Genomic DNA, 24,005 nt, shown 5'->3' on the forward strand with positions numbered 1-24,005 from the left:
GATGAGTCATCACCACCAGAAGATGAAGGCATAAGTTCCTCAGAGCGATCACTTAGTCCTGAAGGCGATCCACAAAGAGAAACCATGGTCTATGAAGTTTTTAATATAAAAAATGAAACCTATGACTTAATGCGGAACAAAAGACCTTTGCACAAAAAACTAGAAAGTACTAAAAAGACTGATTTAAAGTTAAAATCATCAGATGAAGACGATGAAACCACTATTGACGAAGTAATACAGGAACTAAGAAATATAGTAAATCATGCAGAATCCGAACAATACGTAAGAGACAAGAATTACGATGAGAGGTCTAGATGTAATGATGATTCTGAAATATCGCTGCATGACTATCACAAGCACAAATCTATAGAAAAAGAGGATTCAGTTACAAGCACTAGGCACAGCATTCAAATAAAAAATAACACAGATATAGACGATGATAATATTGAAGAGGAGGAAGCCGTAATAGTTCCCAGTAAAATATTACCTCATCCTCCGAGAAAAGCTAAAAGTCTGATACATTTATTTGTACCGCCTGTTGAACATGGCTTGCTATATAGCAAAGCGCCAGATATAATTGACGACAACTTCTATTCGAGTGATGAAGGATCAGACTCATTGTTAAGCGCATCACGTTGTCAGAATAAAGTAACGAAAAAGAACTCTACAACAAGTTTTGATTTCAAAGAGTGTCGCGCTAAATTTGATAGTGTAGAACGTAATGAAGATAGAGTAAAACGTTCTAGAACAAGGTCAAGAGAAGAATGTCGTAGGACGTCAGTAAAACGCAGCGAGTCATTTCAAAATTCCGAAATTGGTTCGCGTCAACGCGAGTACATTGATAGCATGTTTTACGAATCACAAAATCAAAGTCCAATCGATCCAAAGATACAAACTCCAAAATGCAATCGCGTTGATGAAATAGTCAGTCTAATCGAATCAAAAAAGTTGACTAAAAGCTTAGACAGAATTGACGAAGGGCTAAATTCTATGGTTGACATAGTGATGACGAATGAACCTAAGAAATCATCGTGGCACGAAAGAATACAAAGATCAGTATCAAGAACTAATAGTGAAACTGGAAACGAATCTCCACTAGTTCCTTTCGCGCGATCGAATAATCGAGTTCATACGTACAATTCGAAATCGTCGACCTATAAAAGCAAAGATGAGAATAAGGAACAAAAGTTATTGCCCATAAAACCTAGTTCAGCATTCGATACTTCGACTTTTAATCATGCTTTCATTATGAAACGTGGGAGTACCGCAGGGCTGTACTCTGGCACCCATTTAATTAGAGATGCACCGGCAAGCATGACTAGCTTAGTCATGACAGGAACACACAGTTACAGCGATTTGAAGAAAACCGTCTCATCAAATAGTTCTTCAAGCAACTTTGGATTAAATAAAGTTACGGATATGCCCTCAGGCCTATACTGAAAAATCTATAATTTCTGAAGAGAAAGCCAAAAATTCATCAACGTTTGTCGTGAAGTCAAGACCATCAAATAATACACCGATTTTATTGTGATTATATTGGAATCGATTATTGCGTTTAGGGAGATGAATGATGTAACTTTTTAATTTAATAGTTGTTTTAGTGTTACGCATAAAACCAACGACTAATATTTAAGTATTGTGTACCTAACTATTTTCTCTAGTGCAATATTATTATGTCCCGATTAGGTAAGGATAGTTCATTCATATCATTTTTTATGCCGGCCAATCAAACATAATATTAAATACAAATTCTTCTCTCTTCATTATGCTTTTATTTCATTTTTTATTTATTCATAATTATAGGTATATGTAAAATGAGTAAAGTAAAAAGAATAATGGAGTAACATAAAATTTTGAAACAATAGATACTCGTATATCTACCCAATGAAACTGATTAATGTTTATTTTATCTATATGTACAGAATTTGTATTACCTAGGTACCTATAGTTTCATAACAGATATCTAATTTATCATTATATAGCATTTTAACACACACAAACACTTTAATTTAGCTTTAATATTTTCATTTAAATTTAAATGTTTCTGGGAATCGTGTTATTGAAATGATTGTAGAGATTTCATTTAAAAATCAATATTTCTTTCTTCGCCGGCATAAATAAATGTGCCTTTTGTAAAATTATATAATCTTTATTGATAAGTCTATGATCAAATCTTGGTAATTTTGTGTCTAAACAAAATTCACTTTAAGATTATATAAAACTTTGCTCATTAAAACTTATTTTACATCGTTTTTCATAGAAAATGCTACGAAGCTAAGAGTTCTGTGAGAAACACTAAGTTTAGCTGTTTCGTTCGTACTTGTAGTGTTAGTTTATTTATGTTTATTGTATTTGCATGGCACGCTATGATCTGTACATAGTATTGTAGTTTTTTGGAGATATTGTTCCATAAATTAAAACATTTTGAATAATAAAATCTGATACCTACTTAAATATCTGTGTTTTGCTTTAAGTAAGATACCTACTATAACATATCTGCTAAGTGTTATTGTCATTAGATTATTTTTGGTGACCCATTACAGGGAAATTATAGCTTAAATGCGCCACGCTGCTCCTGTAAGTGGTGTGGTAGGTTTAAAGGATATGGTCCATTTCAGGTCCACTCTAGTACCCCGTACATTAAAATATACAAAGATTGTATTAAAATCTAAACAAGAAAATCTGAATAAATCTAACTAATTAAAAAGAAATAAATAAAACTAAAACCCAAGTTTTTGAATTATATCAAGATGGCGCCCATAAAGCAAATGAATGACATGACAATTGACAGCAAACGTCAAATCTACTACTGCATTGAAAACGTCATCAATCCGCCATTATTACCTATAATAGTGTTGAATTTCTTGGGAGATAATGAATATTATTTTGAAAGTATTAAAGTAAATACGTAGATTTGTATAATCAAAAATAGTTTTTAAAAAAATATTTTTGTTTTATTTCCGCCAGGGTACAATGACTGATCCTGGGCTCCATACAATTTTGGACCATCTCCTTTATAATGTTTCTTTCTGTAATGATGTTCTCTAAGGCACAGGGTTATAACACCAACTTTCTAACTCGGGCTGCTTGTGAGAATTTCTTTGAAGAGAGTGATCTCAACTCAGTTTTTTAATTTTCGACCGAGAACTCAAACTTAGGGCAAGCCGCTTAGGCTAACCGTAAGCATATTTAATTTTACCCATTGATTTAAACACAAAAAAACGAGGTAAAACTAGATGACGATGAAGGAAGGTTTTTTTATTCTTGACAATTTAGCCCTTGACTACAATCTCACCTGATGGTAAGTGCTATCTAATATGGAAGCGGACTAACTTGTTAGATGAAAGATCCCTATCTGACCTAAATTACAATAAATTAACCCATTGTTAAAATGTTGTAAAAATTGTACATTCCACAGTAATTAAATAAATTGCAAAAAAAAGTTTGAAAATAAATGAGCAAAAAAAGTTTTACTCACCTGCGTCTGGTACTTATGACCCCACGCTTGGACACTGAGATGGTGACTGGTAGTTAGTATTTAATAATTTTGTTGCGTGCTAAGATTTGAGGTTTGGAATGAGAACACCTGCAAGTTGCAACGTTGCAAGTTCCACATATCACTTCCAGTTGGTACAGAATGGTAGATGTCATGAACGTTTTCAATAAGACATGTATGCTTTTTCGTGTTTCTCACCTCAACTACATACTCGTAGTATGTAGTTTTTAACCGACTTCCAAAAAGGAGGAGGTTCTACGTTCGGCTGTATGTATGTTTTTTTTTTATGTATGTCCAGCGATAATTCCGTCATTTGTGGACCGATTTTGAAAATTATTTTTTTGTTTTGAAGGGTTTGATTCCAGGGTGGTATAATCCGAACTTATTACTAGATATCTATGGGGAATTCAGAACAAAACATTAAAACAATATAAATCTGAATAAATAAGCTTTATTTTTGGCCAAACTATTACATTGCATACAACTTTACACATCTATTGAAATAAAAAATAAATCAATTACAGCAGTAACAAATAAAATCAATATAAAATACCTAATAGCACTAGAAAATATTATTACTAAAAACCTACTACACAATTATAATAGGTTAGGAGCATTAAACATTGCTAATTTCAATTTGTAAATAATCAAATTAACTAGGTATAATATTTTATAATTATATATTTTCTGTTATTTTCACTAATTAAACCGAAAAGAGTTCTTAATTACACAGAGAAATATACCTACATTGTAATTTTTGTACACTCCATAATACTGGTATTATAATATAAAAAGAGAGATAAATTATAATTCCTAAAAGTAAAGATTTCAGTCAAAATTATGGCAGATTTATTGTCATTTGCTGTCATTTGCTAGAGCGACGCCATCTTGTAATATGCTAAAAACTTAATGTTGCATTGATATTTTTTACACGATATTTACTATTCACTTATTTTATAATGAATGAAATTCATTTAGTAAAAAAAAAAGTTCAAACGCAAATCTTCCATTTACTTAAATCCATAAATCATGGCCTATACCAAATTTACATTAAGGTGTACTACCCTCCTTTTACATTATAACACCATTGCAAGTTACAAAATTGTGACACATCAAGCACCGATCAGTACCTCTGCACTAGTCTAATCCGAATCACATAAACACACCATTTCTGGCACTAAGCTGAATATCTTCGGGTTCAGATCACAATAATGCATAAGCACTATAAGCCTCTGTATTACGAAACTACGAATTGCTAGTATTTTTAATATATTATACTCGTAAAAACATCTATCAAAAGTTGCGTGGTCTGTTACATATCAAATCTACAAACACTAAAGCTGCGAAGACAAAAAATGTGTAATGTATGACATTCTTTACCGATAGGTCACGTGGTCACCTATCAATTCTCTTAATTTTTTCAATTTTTGAAGAGTTAATGTTTATTATAGAGAGATGATCGATATGTAACGTGGCTAGAGACCCAGAAACAACCTCGCAAATATTGACCTTGACCCTAATGAGGTCTTAGCCCCGAAATGTAGAACATTACCGGGAAAGCAATGTTCCCCTGTTCTTGGAAGATGGCCCACACTGCTATTGTACTCACTAATTCGTCCAAACATAATAAACAAATGGATTATTTCACAAGCGATGGCGTTATGAAAACTAAAATAGATGATTATTTTAAAAAAACAAAGTATTAGTAGTAAAGTTAGAACCCTGGGTTTGAATCAGTAATAATATAGCATTTTATAATCAAAATCAACTTACTCCCGTAGTTAAGATACGAATATTACAGGAGACGAGCAATCCACGGTGCACCGCGGGACCCTGACTTTGTGACCCCAAGATTCTTTGTGACATTAACACTCCCTTTACAAGTTCCGTAATACATTAGCCCATGACAAATCGCTTACCTGTGGTCTTTCGTGTGATGTCAGAAGTGTACTCAATGAAAAAAGCTAAAAATAGATGTCTACACTAAAAATATGTATATTATAAAAGGGAAGCCTTAACTTATACTATACTCGCGCTTACTGGTTTTGCGCTATTTATTTATTTTAACTGTCATTTTGACTTTTTTACTGTTCAGAAATTCACAATGATCGCCGATCGGTTAGTCAAGTTATGATGCTACTATTGAAACATTGTTACGTGGCTTCTAAATAAATAGGTACTTCTGCTTATTCGCAGTGTAAAATCAGAAAGTCTGAGTGACCTGAAGCATAGGTAAGCTATTTTTCCCGCTGGCTCTTATGAATTACACTAAATACAACTTTATAGTTCACAATTTGGAATAAAAACTGTCGTCTTAAATAAAGTTACTTTTTAAAATATTTATGTGAAGGTACATAATAATTAGTAAATTGTTTTCTTTACTCATGTTTTATTGTTATGAAATTAGATAAAGTAAAGTATGAAACGGCGCCTAACTTGCGTGCTTACTAACTGTGCCTAAATTAGTCGTGTCTCTATTATAAATGCGTTCCGAGTTTTAATAACCTCTAATAAGCAACTGTTTCATATTTTACTAATATAATATATTTAAATATTAACAGACCGACAAGCATTGTAAAAATCTGCTCAATAATGTTTCCACTATTGTATGAAATATATTGTAAGAAATTTTATACACAAGTGAATTTAAAAATATCATTCAACATTTTTACTGATACAATGTAAAAATACAAATCTAAGTGGAAAACATAGTTTGATTTTCATGTAACTTACAATTTACATATTTTCACATCTCTTATTATCGGTTTTATTGTATTTTATCACTTCTCGGTATTTGAATATTGCAATATTGTATTTTATTTTCTTGCTACCCACTAAATTTACGCAATACCTAAAACGAAGAGCACCAGTGGCACCACTGAAGCACCTCATTTATACACGACAAGCCTTCAGTATCATTTTACGAGATTTGATCGCTTAAACACACAATCAAAGTAAAATACATCTTATATTCCATGGTTTAGAGTCCAAATTCTTTTAAGACCCATAGTTTGCGATATAACTTTGATAACCCCACGTTCGGTGTAAGCTATCAATGGCATGCATATTGTCAAAATATCATTTCAAACACGAAACAAAATTAAACCTTAATTTGCCTTAAAAGAGCGCATATTACTGGGATAGTCTGTCAGGGTAACGAGAATGTTGCCATGACAGAAATTCACGCCTTTGTTACTTAATGTTGCCAGCCGTCGCAAATATATATATTACTTTATTCATTAAAAAAATTGGTGGTCATGTATTTTTAAGGTTTTAAAGGTTATTATTTATGTTAAAGATAATTAACAATGGAAATCATAGACGTTGCAGGGGTACCCCCAGGGGACCATTCGCCCGCTGAATGTCAAATTCTCACACGCATAGAGTTTAAACTCGACACTCAGCGGATGAACGATCCCCTGGGGGCGACCCCCGACGTCTATGAATTCCACTGTCAGAGCTGCTTGCGTGACCCTAGAATTAAAGATCCTCCCTCCATACAAAACTAGAGCATTTTGTCACTTTATTGAAGCAAAAAGTTGTTTTGTAATCTAGACTTTAAATCCAGGAATGTAAGGTTTACTTTGGTGTTCCAATTGTAAGCGCACAAATCTCATAATAAAATACTAATCTGAAAAATGATCATAGTAGTACAATTGAAAAACAGTAATCCACATAAGCTCTCAGTAACAAGTCTATATGGACATACTGATTGTTTTATACTTATTAATTGTGAACAATATCTTCTATGATCGAAATTCAACCTTCACAATTCCGAAATGCGATAAACGCCCGCGACGGGCGCGATTAAAAATGTACTTTATGTGAAAACTCTTAAGGTCTATTTTAAACTACAAGTAATACTTTTATAACATTATTGCCACACGCGCGTAGATAACTGGGTTAATTTACATTAGAAGCTAGGTATTAAAAATATACTCCATTATACAGACACGACGACGATATTTGTCTCTTACTTGATTATTACGAAAAACGACAGACAGTCGACGAAAAGTAATCAGTCCAGTAATATTAGGCTTTATCTGGGGAAAAATAGCTTTCTCAGCGCTTTATTCCGAAAACCTTTAATTTTACAGAAAAACTTCAAAAGACAGTGTAGACAATTTTATGAGGAACATTTTTTATAATGACCTCTATTGACCTACAAGCAACAGGTCGTCAAATATTTGTGAAAAACTGACTTTTGATGTTTGTAACTTATTCACATCTTCATAATAACACCGTAGTAAAGGTGTATACAGCTCAGCAGGACTTTTCCCCAGATAGGAGTTTAAAATGTCTAAAATTATTGGACTAAATGCAGTTTCCTTCACGAAAGCTGAAAATGCGGAATATACGGCTTGATCTGGCGCTCTAAATTCCGAAATCCGAAATAAAATTATTTTAACTTTGAGAATTTAAATGTGATATTGTCGGAAAAACTGCCAAGGCAAATTCATATGCGGTTTTTATTCATAAGTTTTATCCAGTCACGCGGCTTTAAAGATACTTTCCCAACTATATCACACCACTCAAGCAGTATTTACTCTTTTTTGTTAAAAATCATTGTTTTAAACACTTTTTCAACAAACGTGAGGCAACTGTAGTACTTTTATTGTATTTTTTAAGTGTAAATGAGGGTACTTATGAACTATATAAAATAGATTTAGAATTCAATACGCACACACATAAGCTCAATTAGCTTGGCTTGAAATGCTCTATACAGGAATTGCCGGTGGAAACCGGTAACAGTGCTGACTACAAATATGGCTGACTAAAATCAAGAACATATACAAGGTTCTAGAACATACATATGTTTCTAGAACAAATACTTATACATGTTTCTAGAACATACATATGTTTCTAGAATATATACACGTTTCTAGATCATATACACGTTTCTAGAACATATACACGTTTCTAGAACATATACATGTTTCTAGAACATATACATTATACATGTTGTATAAAGTTGTTTAAATGTAACATATTCATTTAAATACCTCGGAGTTCTTAATATGTAATTTGTTTGTTTAAATAACATAACATATTTATTTAAATGTGATATACTCATTTAAATACATCCTGATATTTAAATGTAACATTTATTTAAACAAATCGAGTTATTTAAATGTTACGTACAAAATGTATCAAGTCATTTAAATGTAACATATTACTTTAGACATAGTTTTACTATTGAACATGCTACAATCACTTTTATTTTAGAATATAATCGACGTAGATTTTAATATCGTATTAAACTTCTAAAATTCAATAAAAATTTATCAATTCCATTATTCAACAGCTTACAAATTGATATTAATTAATACTCTTTAAATGAGCTATACTAATAAAATCCTTATCCTTTTGAAGTTTTCTTATTTCCTAGGCGTTTGAAAATAAGGAACATTAATTATATGCATTTAAATCGACATAGCAAATGCAGTTTTTAGAATGTATTTCAGGTGTCTTTCTATGGAGAACCTACTTAATTGTTATATAATTATATATTACAACAAGTTTAGAATAAGTCACAATTCCAAAAAAAAAATCATTAGTTCTAGTTGATACACAATGTTTAAAAAACTTTTAATTAAACTTAATTTTAGTAGGATTTAAAATGTAACACGATTTGGTTGGCTCATTCTTGAATTTTGTAATGTTTTTTTAAATGAGTATTTTCTGATTAAGATAGCCACCCTTATTCCTAATTCCATGTCACAGACAATGGAACAATATGAACTGTATAAAAATATTGGATTTGAGTAGAAAAGTGACTATTTACATTCTATGTATGTAGTATCAAAAATTAGAGAGTCAAAAAAATTGTCAATCACTTTTATTATTATCATTATTTTAACAATATAGTAACTGTATCTATTTTTTTTCATTTTATTTAAAAATGGGCAATCGAGGATTATAAGAATACAGCTTTTTTTTGTTACGGCTCTGAGTTCTAGCCCCTTTGCCTAGTGCAGCTCTTAGTTATGATTACCGTAGAGTTCAATAGTTTTAGACATGCCATAGTTACCGAAAAATACACGTGTATCACTTTTAATAAATAGCATGCTTTTATCATGCTTAAATACATCACGCCGTAATTTTATTGATGGATTGTTCCAGATACTGGAAAAGTGTGTACCCACCGTCAAATTAACATTCAGAATCTCGTCAAACGTAATTTTTAAATAGACATCGTTATATGTTATAATCGACATATTGTGATGGATACAAATGTACCTTACTGCTTTGGCATTAAGGCGATATTGCAATGTCGAATCTACCAGTCAGCCAACGGTATTGACACTTGATAAAGGGTATGCTGAGATAGCAACATCATCTTTTCTCACAAATTTTGCTTCTGCCTATATTATTATTAACAGAAGTTAAAATTTTACAAAAAATATCAGCTGTTTTTATAAAATAAAAAATATATAGAAGGGAAAGTACTTCGTGGTGTTACCACAACTTTGAAATGTCAGAATTCAATTAGGATGTCGAAAAGAAAATAATTATAATAAGAAATTTATTGTACTTAATTTTACATAGAATGAGTTTTTTTTTATTTTTATTATTGCATTTGAATATAAAAGTAAATGAATAAGACATAAATAAAAATGCTGACAAAGATTTAGATAAACGAATACACACAAAAGAACAAAGATAGTTTAGAACCATGCCACATAGCTTTTTATCATGGTTCTGCTATACTCAAGACTATTCCTGCAGAAAACGTTGTCTCATCAGCATACACTTACAACTGGATTGGACACGTCATAAATAAAATGTGCGTAACATCAGGACAATTCTTGAGCAATGTAACTCTATGGCACATACGCTATCATTCAATTAAGCTGAGCGGAATTATTTTATAATCAAAAAATTTTGCCGTCTCCTTTTCTGTCACTGGTATCGAAATATTGTTACAGTTTATTTACAAAATAAAAGTTTTGAAAGAAATTTATTACAAAAAACATTTGCTCACCCAAAAACACATACCAGGGAAGGTAAAGTGCATAGAAGTGACAGGGTCCAATCCAGTGTCTAAATGAAGCCAAGCGTCTAGTTCCAATCCTTCTTAATGTCGAAACACCACTCCCACTCCAGGTGTATGTTTTTGTCGTCGTCCGTAAACACACTGTTGACGCTGTACGACCCCCTCGCCAGCATGCCTGAGGGTGCATCTTCAGGGGGGGTTGTGTACGACTGGATCTCCGTCTTGGGCGGGTACGAACCAACCATGTGGGTCATTTTATCAACTGGAAATTGAAAAAAATAAAGATTAACACATCATAATCACAGAATTTTATAAATGAAGTAATAAATAAATAAATTATAATTAACAAATAAATAAAAAAAATAAAGTGATAATAATTAGATAGATAAAATAAATATGTTAGAAAGTAAGTGTAATAAACGTGTTTGTGGTATTATTTGTATGTATCAGAAGTGGGATAGACTACCTGTACATTTAATATCAATTTGACTTATATGATTATCAATTTATTAATCGATTGATAAAGTTAACTTGCTGCCTAAATATGAAGTAAAAGAGATTATCAAACGGAGGGTAAATGTATCATTGATTAATTCACAATCAATACATTAATGTGTTGTTAGTCTTCTTAATTAATTAGTAAGTAGATCATAAATCCAGTTAATATTCCTTAGTGTAGATATCAAAATTCGAATATTGTTTTAAGTAAACATTTTTGAAGCCTATGTTACACATTTAAAGATTATTTTCCAGTATTTTCGGAGCAAATTCGTACACTTTATAATATTAGTTAAGATAATTTAATTTTGATATATTTATGGCGTCAATTAAATAGAAGAGGCTACAAAAATTAAAAAAAGTGACTCAAAAAGGGGAATTCCAAACAAAGAAAAAGTATAGAAATATTACATTGTATATATTTTACCAATTTCAAAAATAAGTACTTTGTAGGCCTGAACTGTCAGGTTAATGTAACAAGGAACAAATTAGTACTTGGATCGCAAAGTAGTCGTATGTCACGCATATGTTAGTACAATAACTCTCACTATTTATGGCTTAACCACCTGGACGTTCTAAAATAGACCTAATTACTAACATCATAGAGACGTTATTCTAACTGAAGATAGCCCAACAATGATCTGCTGAATATTTATAGGCGTGTAATAATAACAACGTACGAATATAAATTAATCTATCTATTAATATCTAAATTATGCTACTGGATTCGTCATAGTGTGATTCGGGGGTCATATATTGAGTATTTGAGAGATTAAAGGTATATTCTAATCTATATTGATATCGTGTTATGTTGTTTGTCAGCAATGAAACGGTCTTGAATAATGTTATTGACGCTGTTTTCGGTCTTGGGAGCAGATTATTTCCCAGACATTTAGTTAAATATGAGAATATAGTTAGGTATTTTTCATTTTCCTACCTCCAAGCCCCATTTGTTTTACAGTGATATCAGCATTTTTGTACAAAAAAAAAATTAAAAATACAGAACACCATTCAGGGTCAGATAATATTTAAAAAAATGTTATTCTTAAAAACGTCTGACTCCTTGTCACTAATATTGCTAAAATATCCAATATTGTGTCTTCATACAGTAAATGTTTGATTTACTTTATCTACTCTTCATGGTAAGTACTCAGTTATGAAACATCTACCAAAAATCAGCTCTCTATTAAAAAAACCGCGTCCTTAACTAACTACGACACCACACACAGACAACATACACAAACACAGATACATAAAATAGCAAACTTGTAACATGTGACAAAGGGTAAGGACTAAATTGCCGTGACGTCACTTGAAAATATAATGTACCAAAAATATTTTTAAAATCGGTCCATAAATGACGGAATAACGCTGGACATACAAAAAAAAGCATACATACAGCCGAACGTAGAACCTCCTCCTTTTTGGAAGTCGGTTAAAAAGCAAAAAAATTACAATTTTACATAACAACAAAAGTTCCTCAAAGAATAAAAAACATGTGACGTCACGACAATACATCACAAAAAAGATGTTGACATATTACGCACCGGGCACTGTCCAGATTGCATGAAATGAAAATAAAATTAAAAAAGCTCAATTAGTATTAATAGTATTAGTAAATGTTTAGATTTTAATTTCCGTTAATGCTAATATTTATTTTTAAAGAGAAATAATTCACAAAGTAAAAAAATAACTAACTTATTATAGAGATTTAAATCAAATGCGTAAGAAACATGCGCAATTAAAATAAAATTATCCCATTATAGTGCGCTTTATTTTAACACCTGAAAGCGGAGGCACACGTATTTTTATTGAATTAATAAAATGTACATTTGTTTATTTATTCAATTAAATATTAAATTAAAAAATTAGAAACAAAATAGATTTTTTTTTTTTTTTTTCTGTCTGAGTAGGTGCCGATAGCTCCCTGTGGAACCACTACGGCGTCACCGGGGGGGTTTGGCGAGCGCAGAAGCATCGCCTGATGTGACCCGAAGGCTGAAAGAAAGATAGAGGACGGAACGGCTCTCTAAGGGCGTCTCCTATGAGACTCGGACCTCGGCTTAGAAGGCCATTCTGGAGGAGGTAACCGTGACCTGAGTGAATCAGTCCGGACGCCCCCAAGATCGTGAGTTAGAAAACCCACGTCCGGGTGACGCTAGATATCGGGGACCTCGTCTTCGCCGGCGAAGACGATGTGTAGCTTGTGATTGTGTTACAAAATAGACTGAGCACAAATAAAGTGGTAAGAAAATATTCTGTTTTCTTACTATATTGATTTAATTCAATCTATCACACAACAAATGAATTTTTTATCATCTTCTACTTCAGTAATGAATTTTCGGTTAAAAATTAAAGATCGTCGTCCATGTTTTAACCCCTGGCGACTTATCACACCCGGGCAATCTTCTGGCGACCAATGTGAACACGAGCTCACCAAGTCCATCGCCCCCGCGTGTTGTGCGTGAACAAGCCCTTATAATGATTATTCTTAGAGGGTTCAGTGTAAACTGTGTTCTCACCCGGCACTCCCATGCGGTAGGTCTTCTGCACATACTTGAGGCCGTGCACGATCTCGCGTTGCACCACGAAGTCAATCCGAATGCGATATTGGACGCCCTCCCTTATCACGAACACCTGCAAATTGTACAACGCCATGCCATTAGTGGTGACATTTTTACAACCGTACACTTAGTTTCAGAGACGTGTTAACCCAGTGGATATGACCTCTGCCTTCGACTCGGATGGCGTAGGTTCAAATCCAGTCCAGGGCATACACCAGCAGCATTTTAAGAAATTAAATATCACATGTCTCAGACGGTGAAGGAAAAACATCGTGAGGAAACCTGCATACCTGAGAATTTTTCTTTTCCCTATGTGTGTGCAGTCTGTATTGGGCCAAAGTGGTGGTCTATTGCCTAACCCCCTTATTCTGAGACGAGACTCGAGCTCGAGTTGTTAATGATGCTAATGACACTTAGTTTCGTGGCAACCAGCGCAGTGCATTTCATTGGTGCAAAAATTCACTACCACCTACCATGAAAACTCATTACAGTGACCTTACCACAAGCTCTTACTCGTAAATCCATAGTGATTCCATTATTTTGCGACATTTTGGACTTTGTGGGCCATTAAGCTTATTTGGATTGTTTCGTATAGCAATTTTAGACGTCATTCCATTCACTCAATTCATATCACTTACTGAGATAACATTACTTACGCCCTTAAATAAGTTTGACAGATACCATGATAGTTTAGCAAAAACAAGCCCCTGAGCTGAATTGGAGAAGGAGTTTTCTCTCTAGTCTACCCTAGTTTAATAAAAACTCGCGCACGCCACTGGTGGCAACCCTTCGCAAGACCCTTAAAGAGTAATATTTAATGATGTCTAGGTAAGAAAAAATTAATTAATTATACCATTCCCTCCGAAAGATCGATAACTCCAAGCGACAACATAACTACCAGTATGTATCTACTTACTTACTACGAATGTACCTATTTTTTTAATTTTAAACCAGAGAAGATGAAGAAATTTTGACTCTACAATTTTTAATTAATATAATTCATAATTATTCAACATAGTTTACCAGAGCATACTGCAGAAATGGTGACTACAATTTTTTATTGATAAGAAGATATAATTCATGATTATTTTATTGTTTTATTGAAAAAATCTTCACAAGTCTTATAAATCGATATCCCATAAGCAATACAAAGCAGTAGCACCGTTTGTATTAGTTTAGTTGCCACGAGTTACGTCACTTCCCGCAAAACAAAACAAATCTAAACAAAACAACGCGTCGGGCGTCGGGAAGAGTCATTCATCCAACACAAATAGTGCCAACTGTGTCACACGGCCACACAATCTTACCTTGCACTATACATAATGGAACAAGGGCCTGTCGTGCTCAGACCTCCCTTTCATAAAAGCTTCAAGTTTGTCATATCATGCTCTTGACTTAAGTAGTATGCGCGGTGGATTTACAAGACGGAGGTCCTGGGTTCGATCCCCGGCTGGGCCGATTGAGGTTTTCTTAATTGTTCCAGGTCTGGCTGGTGGGAGGCTTCGGCCGTTGCTAGTTACCACCCTACCGACAAAGACGTACCGCCAAGCGATTAAGCGTTCCGGTACGATGTGTAGAAACCGAAAGGAGTGTGAATTTTCATCCTCCTCCTAACAAGTTAGCCCACTTCCATCTTAGACTGCATCATCACTTACCATCAGGTAAGATTGTAGTCAAGGGCTAACTTATAAAGAATAATAATAATAATAATAAAAAAAAGTATGTAGCCACCTCAAAACTAAACACTTACATTCGTTGCAACCCGATAGAGACCCTAATCTTTAACGGTGTTTTTGTGCCGTAGGCTTCTTAATGGGATCTCAGCGACGTCACCGGGGTGTTTGGGCGAGCACAGAAGCATCGCCTAATGGTGCCCGAAGACAGAAGCAGAGTAGATGGGGGAAACAACTCTCTAAGGGCGTATCCTCTGAGACCCGGACGTCGGCTTAGAGGGCCGTTCGGGAACGGTGTTGTTTGGGTTGATGAATCAAAATGTTTGGATATTTTGTTGGGTTTGTACAAAAAAAAATTGAGTTTACATTGAACTATTTCTATAACTTATCCATAGATCAATGAAAGAACATAGTAGTTCGATGGTCATACAAAAGACATAGCAATTTCGTTATCAAATCATCTCGAGCTCGAGTCTCCTCTCAGAATGAGAAGGGTTAGGTACACCACGCTGGCCCAATGCAGATTTTCAGACTTCACACACGCAGATAATTAAGAAAATTCTTTGGAATGCAGGTATCCTCACGATGTTTTCCTTCACCGTTTGAGACACGTGATATTTAATTTCTTAAAATGCACACAACTGAAAAGTTGGAGGTGCATGTACCGGATTCGAACCCACACCCTCCGGAATCGGAGGCAGAGGTCATATCCACTGACGACTCTACTATTATTATATTGAGTTTACATTCAACTATTTATATTACTTATCTATAGATCGATAAAAGAACATAGTAGTTCGATGAAAAGGCATAGGCATAGCAATTTGACCAGCTCAAATTAAAGTTGCTGTCAAATAAATCATCTGAATGTTTAAACGTGACATTTACACTGGTCGCGAGTCGGCATTTTGAACGAAGGGTAGTGTTTAACGTACGACAAATCAATCGCATTCTAGAATTAATACCTACTTGCCTACTACAAATCAAAGAGCAGTTTTAGGAGATTTTCTATAGTCTATTAAAATGTTTAATTTTTTGGGCTTATGGTGCGGTCGTCAGTGGACGCAATTTTATTTTTTGTTAGTGTTATTTAGTGTGAAATTATACGTACATATATTAGTGTAAAAAAAGTAGTGTGATTTTATAATTTTTGTTTATTTATTGGTTCAAGCTTTTTCGAAACCAAAAGACCTTAAAGCTTTTTATTTTCCGTAAACAAATTCTGCCTAGTTTTCCAGGCTTCGTTTCATTTCATTGTTTCATCAGATCGGACGTAGGGTAAACACACAAAAAAAACTTTTTTTCTTACCTAAGTTTTCAAAATCATCTAAATGTAATAACACGCGACCGAAGGTTGAAAGCTTGGGCGACCACTAGTTTAAATGTTCAAAAAATGTCGTCAGTGCGAATTGAGCCTTACGCGAAGTGTATCATATCGCACGGCATTACGAGTGTGCGATTGATAAACCACAGTGCAGTGTTGGCCTATCGCCAGGAGATTTGTCCAGAGTTGTATAGGCTAAACATATTCCGTTACTAATGCCACCTGTCTCAGATATACGTCCAGTTTGATTGGATTCGGTGAATACAGATTTGCGTTATTTTGTATTTAGACAATTGCCATAATAAACGGCCATATTTTTAGACCCTAATATGCCTTGTACACAATCTCAATGCTGTGATGAAACAAGAGAGATTGTTTCTTTTTTTTTTTAATAGACTTGCTCTTGACTACAATCATGCCTGGTGGAAAGCAATGATGAGGTCTAAAAGGTATATTGAAGCGCGCTTGTCTAGAAAATGTCTATTCTCTCTTGCCTTGAAGGTGCACAAATCATATGTGTTTTGATGATGTTTTCTATTGTACTGCTATTTGTCGACATTTGACTCTCTCTCGTCTCGAGATACGTTGTGCACATAATAGGCTAGATCTCTCGTATTTAAGTCCGAGCACTTTACTATTGATCTATTGAAGCTTCAATGAAAATAAATGAAAAATCTACCTGTTTCTTCAATTCCGAAAGGTCACCTGTGAGGTCAAGCTCAAGGTCATCTCTGTTGGGGACGCACAGGGCTAGCTTCTTCACAATCACCTTACGTGGATCGTTGGCATCTACAAAAAAAAGTCATCTATCTTAGAGGTTTTCAAGCGTGGAAGCAATATAAATGGACTGAAATGATTAGGGTGCCGTTGTCTTGTCAAAAAATAAAGATATTTTGACATTGATTTTTACGTCACTACACTATGATTATGGTGCTGTTGTGCGTCAGAATATTTTTGATTATAACAACGAGATTTTTTAAAAAACAAAATGAACTTTTAAGAGCCTGTTTGGCATAGCATCGCCTTGAAACCGATCAATTGAAAGGAAATTAGTTACGACGTTATTTTTCGCTTTTTATAGTAATGCATCTTGAAATAGGTTCAATTTATTTGTTGAAAAACAAAAAAGGAAAAACATACGCGTCAAATTGAGAACCTCCTCCTTTTTTTGAAGTCGCTTAAAAAAGAGATTATTTTTAAAAGAATGCGACAGATGCTATGAAGGCGTCTATTACTTTTTGTCTATGTTTTACAATATAGTCACATAACAATTCAACCATGAGACAATGTCATAGTTTCTCGACTCAGGACATATTGTTATCTACAATCAGCATCTTTGGGGCATTTCAATATCCCGACAAACACAAACTATCAGTTGATAAGGTTGTCATGAGATCGCACAAGATAAAAAACAACTCACTGATAAGCCAAGCTGCAGCCCATTCCTTCTTATCAGATGTTGGGACCTTTTTACTGGGGTATGCCCAAAGTAAGGGTTGATTTTAGCTGTGTATGTATTTATGTATCAATGATATACAGCAACTTTCAATATATTTATTATATTTTTTATGTTGGTTTTCAATTTTTTCTATTTTAACTGTTAAAAAATGTTAATAAATATTTATTTAGTTATTTTATACACCTTTAGCTAGCATGTACACAGTACATGTTATAAAAAAATGTTCACTTACAGGTGTATACAGCTTGACATAAAAAACATTTTAGGATCGACAAAAGAAATATGGTGCAATTTACAATTACACATATTCAAGAAGTGCTAAAATGTCAAAAACAAAGCTTAAAAACTAATAAATTAATAAATATGATATTTAGTACCTTATAATAATCACTAGCTGATTGCAAATTTGACGATAATGCCTTTAAATTTTTTTAAACTTTGATGGAAAAAGTCCACACTGCGATTTGTGTGAGACAAATTTTAGTAAACTGGACATAACCAAATTAGGTTTAAGGGGGGAAAGCTGAAAATATGAAAATATTTTATTCTCACCAATAATAACAGCACCCGCTTGCGCCTGTCCCAGCAAAGCCTCCTTATACTTTCTGAGAGACTCATCCTCCTGGTCGGCTGCTAGAATCTCCTCGATGGTCTTCTCTGGCGGAGGCTTGTATGAGGACTTGATTGCCTCCTCCTCAACATCTCCAGATGTCTCAGTCTCAAAAGACAAGGTGGGGTCTTCATCAGGTGTGATTGTTACTCCAGATTCACCAGACATTGTTTATTTTCTGAATTAGAGAAGTATGCATTATTATTCATAACTAGCAAACCCCCAGTTTCACTCACATAGTTCCTATTTCTGAAATATGGTGTATGTTGGTTGCTGATAATGTAGCTTTCAATTGGTGAAAGAATTCAAATATTAATTTGGATATAAAATAAAATTAATTAAAACACCAGAACTATTACAGACAGGATAATAATATTTTATGACGCTAGGCCAGTACTTGACTACAATCATGGCTGATGGTATGTGAAGATGCAACCTATGGCTGAGCACTCTTAAAAGGTGCCTATTCACTCTTGACTTGAAGATAAGGATGTTGTAGGCATCCATCTATTAAAAAAAGGATGCACAATCAGCGGCCAAAAAATGTCCTCACTCAATTACTGTCAAACACAACTTCTTGGCACTCAAATCAAGTAGTTGCATATGCAAATTCAACTTTAATCTCAATACTTAAGGTTGAATTTATTGAATATTGGACTATTTAATGGCCTTTAGGTATGGTTTTCTTTAACAACAATTCTAAAATTGTCAAAGCAAAATTTACCAGTTATTAAGTAAAATTTTCTACATGATTGTGAGTCTTTTTATTATAAGAGGTCAATGATTGTAGGCTATAAGGAAAACAGTAGTCAGAAGAAATTTTGCAGTGAGAATCAGGAATGCAGAGTGCAAGAAACACCAACTAAGTACTCTGCAGGCAGGGACAAACAATACTTTCTTACCTACAACTATGGGCTACGGGGAGAGAATTATCTACCATAACTATTTGTCATAGGTATTTAGTTAGAATTTTATATAAATATTGTGATACTTGTCTTTTTGTTATCAGTTCATTATGCTTATACAGTCCGTTTTTTTTATGTATGATACAATTATAATATTTTTTTAATAAATTACTATTGAATTACAATAACTGAACTGACATTTATTTATTAAATTTCCTTAACCTGTCCAATACTGATATCCCAGGCTTAAGTGTATCAAGGACAGAATTGTTAATTATTCTTATTGATATGTTAATTAATACATGGCCAAGTGTGGAAACGGTCAAGAAGGAAAAAGAAGAAGATGTTAATATATAAATCTATGGCATGTTTGTCACTGGACTACATGGCTATATCCTATAGCTATCTTAATTAACCACTATGTTGATTGAGGCTTGCCATGAATTAGAAATATTTTCCTCAATGCAGTATTTCATGCCAACCCTTTAAGGACTGGAATAATACACTGCACATTTATAAGTGCTAGCATGCCTTGTGGTTGACCTTGCAATGATATTTATTATATGTATACCAATTATTAAGACAGCCTTGATAGCCCAGGAGATATGACCTATGCCTCATATTCCGGAGGGTGTGGGTTCAAATCCGGTCCGGAGAATGCACCTCCAACTTTTCAGTTGTGTGCATTTTAAAAAATTAAATATCATGTGTCTCAAACGGTGAAGGAAAAACATTATATAGTAATAATTATTTTAATAAATACTTAATGTACCAATTCACAGTAAAACCAACAGTGGTTTTTGTTGCACTTTGGTAAGGCTTAATTTCATTATACAGTATATTATGTTAGTTTAAACAAATGAAATAAAATCATATGTATTAATATAAATACAAACATGTATTTGAAAAAAGGGATATTTCATCATTTTATTGCAAGTATAAATGCAAATGATGCAAATTACATCATTTCTAGCAGGATATTTAAAGTTAAAACACAACTTTACCAATAAAATGTTACTTTTGAAATAATTTGTTATCCCCCATAACTTTTTTAGTTACTTAACCTTCAATAACTATATTAATTCTATTATGATATTCTAAACATATACCAAAGCTATATACCTATTACCTTTTACCTATCTGATAAGAGATACCATATAAATACATACAACAGAATACAATGAATGGAATTATATGGATATACCATTCCGCGATGTCCACAATCGATTTCGCAATGAATCATGATGTTTTTTTTTTATTGCAAAGAAGTTCATACAGCCAGGAACCTTAGCACCATAGCGTGGTGCCGACATAAACTTGCAAATTGCATGGGCGGCTCCTAGTATACATTGCATAAATTACTATTTATTATGATGCACGAGTATTTATATCTTCAACGTGAGGCGACATTAACTCACGCCCATATGAATATACAACATGCGACATTATCGGCTTCGTCATTCCAGCGTTATCGAGGCATCCATATTTTTAAAATTTCGTAAGTAATGAAAGAGTATTATTAACTTACCTTAATAGTAATTTGGAAGTAAAAGAAACTCCGGCTATCTACTAACAACACCTAACATAAATAGGATTAAGCGACCGATATCGAATTAGAAATTTAGATTTATTTGTAAAATAACTTTAATCAAAAATGACAGACCGGACCGCAGACGGCAAAGCGACAACCACAGACGTCAAATAAAGTGACGGCTCCCGGCGGTCGGCGGCAGCGACCACTTCCTGTTCCTTTGCCATATATTTCTCTATGATTATTTGTTGTTCATGATACTCCCGTTCCGGTAGTGTCGACTAAAAGTAAAATTAAATCCGACCATAATCCGAATCCGAGAAAAAAAAATACGACTCGCACGAATGTGTCAGCTCTTCAATACTTCAATACTTTTTTCTTCTTATTTCTTTGATCTAATGATTGAGACTATGTTTGAAACGCTCAATAAACCATTTCACATAGAATTAATGACTGCAATGCAATAATGTCTTGCACGACCACAGTTTAACCCTTTTTAAGAAACGAAAAACTGTGGTAGTGAACGTGATTGAATCTTTATGCTTATGATTTCGCTTTCCTTCTCTACGGCTGGCGCAAATCTCTTTTCAAATTAGAAATGTCAATTTGCCTTTTTCGAGTAACGCCGGGAAATAATAAAAAAAAAAAACAAAATATGTCAATGTCAAATTGTCAAATGTCAATGGTCAATGTCATGTCATGTGTAAAACAATAAAATTTAAATAAAAAACCAAAATAAATAAAAATTTAAAACAATCAAAAATAAATAATGAGGTATGCTTGTAAGTAAATTTTTTATACTTATAAACTCTCGTTCTAACCTACCTGTGGGGCATGGGCTATGTGCAGTGCAGGACTGCGGGGTTTTTGGGATGCTAAGTGTCACCAGTGACGCTGACGGCTCCAAACCCTTGCGAATCTGATAATGTATCAAGTATTTTAAGTATTAATTATGAAATACTATTTACTTCACTGGCATATAGGCACACTATCAGCGATTATTACTACTTTTGCTCACTGGTTATGTAACTCATCATCATATTTTCATCATTAACAACCCATAATGGGCTCACTGCTAAGCTCGAGTCTCCTCTCAAAATGAGATTAAGGGTTAGGACAATAGTCCACCATGCTGGCCAAATGCGGGTTGGCAGACTTCACACACGCAGAGAATTAAGACAATACTCTGGTACGCAGGTTTCCTTTCGACGTTTTTCCTTCAACATTTAAGCCACGTGATATTTAATTTTTTAAAATGCACACAAAGTTGAAGGTGCATGTCCCAGACCGGATTTGAACCCACTCCTCCCGGAATAGGAAATAGAGGTCATATCCACTGGGCTATCACAGCATTGGTTATGTAACTGTACTTTAATTATTCCATAATGGAACCTACTAAAAGACTGCAGGGTTTTCATTTGCAATACACTAGCTAGAGGCAGCGCTGAATTAATATGTAACATACATATATCAAGGGGAGGCAAAAGCTTCCCCTTAAAAACTAAAAAATCTAGAGGTTAGGTATATCAAAATGCAAAGCAACCAAAGGTCTAAAGCTATAATGTTACTTTGCCCCCCTAGGCTACAGGCAGGCAGGCAATGTCCTGGTATGTTGTCTGAAAAAAGCCCCTTTTATTCAATAGTATTACAGTTGGAGGAAATCTAGGAGAAACTACATTTAATTCCCACACTCATAAACTATAGCTAAATCTGTTAATTAAATATGTTTTAAAAATTAAAACTTAGAGAGATTTAAGTTCAGAAATTAATATTTTTTTTTCAGAATATTCTTTTACAGAAAAGTAGACTGTTTTTGTCGAGGTCATTGCTCCTGCGTCAAAAGCTATTATACTGCACCAATCAGACAACTGAATTAGATGAAGAAAAAGAAAGAGAAATTGAGAGAATTAAGAAAAATGTAAGACTTTGTGTAAAGTTATTGTTTTGTTAACTTTTTTTTGTGTTCAGTGATCAGTCAGTCAGCATCAGGGATAGTGTAGCTTTCAAAGAGTGAAGGATTTTTTCAAATTGGTTCAGTAGTTTCAGAGTCTATTCAATGCAAACAAACAAACAAATAATCAAATCTTTCCTCTTTATAATATAAGTACAGTTAAAAATTAAAATTAAAATAAAAGATATAAATTAGCGCATACATTAATCATATATTTTCTTTCAGGCTTCAATTGAAGAGCCCCCTACAGCTTGCTGCCAATCAGGTTGTGCCAACTGTGTGTTTATTGTATGGGCGGAAACTCTAGCCTCCAAAATGAATAACGCCGGACCAGAGATAGCTGAGAAAATCATGAAGACCGTAGACGACCCCTCCATGAGGGCTTATTTGGAACTAGAGCTAAGGATTAGAGGCTTGAAGAAGGAATAACTTAGTATCAACTTATTTATTCTTTTTCCAGATAAGTAGAAAATTAACCTTATATAAAATATTAAGTCATCCTTTAGTCTTACTTAGGTTATTAGTTAATTAATTATAAATAATGTAAAATACCTATGATAAAATCACTACTAGCTAAAATTTACATTTTATTTTTTGACGCCACTTATAAGGAACCACATGAGCTGAAGATAAATGAGACTATAGAATATTTACTAGTAAGACATTGAAGTAGTATATAAGCAGATATACAATAACCCCCCCCCCCCCCCCCCCCTCCCCTCATGCATGACAATGTGTGGGCTGCTATGTGTAAAAAAGTAAATAACTACTGCTGACTAATCATCATCTAGACCCCCCTCTGTTTTCTATTAAAAATAAGAAAAGCAAAGACCCCTTACATAATACTTGAATGACCCCTATTCTCAATACAGTACCTATCCTAATAAGTTCTCAAGGTAGGCAGAGCCTTTTAGCATCTATGAAGTGCAAGCCACTGCCAAACGACGCTTGCAAGTAATTTAAACTTCAAATCCAAAAATTAAGTGCATACTTACCC

At 33.7% G+C, this 24,005-nt stretch overlaps 3 protein-coding genes across 5 annotated transcripts in view; 2 read left to right on the forward strand and 1 right to left on the reverse strand.

Moving 5' to 3' along the window:
• Positions 1-2,454, forward strand: part of LOC112048070 (uncharacterized) — a 129,737-nt gene extending 127,283 nt beyond the window's left edge. For both annotated transcript variants that reach the window (XM_052884122.1, XM_052884123.1), the window contains one exon: positions 2-2,454. In XM_052884122.1, the coding sequence (XP_052740082.1) occupies positions 2-1,440 (1,439 nt within the window). In that variant the 3' untranslated portion in view covers positions 1,441-2,454. The remainder of the gene's footprint in view (position 1) is intronic.
• A 1,477-nt stretch (positions 2,455-3,931) lies between these two features.
• LOC112048084 (rho GDP-dissociation inhibitor 1) lies at positions 3,932-21,211 on the reverse strand. The gene is made up of 5 exons (XM_024085458.2): positions 21,055-21,211; positions 18,564-18,799; positions 17,232-17,341; positions 13,514-13,628; positions 3,932-10,755 (listed from the first exon to the last, which is right to left on the reverse strand). Exons 2-5 carry the CDS (start codon positions 18,787-18,789, stop codon positions 10,559-10,561), a joined length of 648 nt encoding a protein of 215 aa, XP_023941226.1. The 5' UTR covers positions 18,790-18,799; positions 21,055-21,211; the 3' UTR covers positions 3,932-10,558.
• A 481-nt stretch (positions 21,212-21,692) lies between these two features.
• Positions 21,693-23,587, forward strand: LOC112048085 (oxidoreductase-like domain-containing protein 1). 2 transcript variants are annotated; one of them, XM_052884190.1, is made up of 3 exons: positions 21,693-21,839; positions 22,856-22,975; positions 23,234-23,587. In XM_052884190.1, the coding sequence occupies exons 1-3, from the start codon at positions 21,834-21,836 to the stop codon at positions 23,435-23,437; spliced, it is 330 nt and encodes a 109-aa protein (XP_052740150.1). In that variant the 5' UTR covers positions 21,693-21,833; the 3' UTR covers positions 23,438-23,587. The 2 variants fall into 2 exon arrangements, with proteins under 2 accessions (XP_052740150.1, XP_023941228.2); XM_024085460.2 differs by having other exon boundaries at positions 21,705-21,839; positions 22,841-22,975.
• Positions 23,588-24,005: the final 418 nt, after the last annotated feature.

Source organism: Bicyclus anynana, chromosome 11, assembly GCF_947172395.1.
Source record: "Bicyclus anynana chromosome 11, ilBicAnyn1.1, whole genome shotgun sequence".
Lineage (NCBI taxonomy): Eukaryota > Metazoa > Arthropoda > Insecta > Lepidoptera > Nymphalidae > Bicyclus > Bicyclus anynana.

Excerpts from the sequence above, each read along its gene's own strand:
- LOC112048084 (XM_024085458.2), bottom strand. The coding sequence starts at position 18,789 with ATGTCTGGTGAATCTGGAGTAACAATCACACCTGATGAAGACCCCACC. Across the intron at positions 17,342-18,563 it reads AGCGGGTGCTGTTATTATTG|ATGCCAACGATCCACGTAAG; the intron begins GTGAGAATAAAA and ends TTTTTTTTGTAG. Across the intron at positions 13,629-17,231 it reads TTTCGGAATTGAAGAAACAG|GTGTTCGTGATAAGGGAGGG; the intron begins GTAGATTTTTCA and ends TACAATTTGCAG.
- LOC112048085 (XM_024085460.2), top strand. Across the intron at positions 22,976-23,233 it reads TTGAGAGAATTAAGAAAAAT|GCTTCAATTGAAGAGCCCCC; the intron begins GTAAGACTTTGT and ends ATTTTCTTTCAG.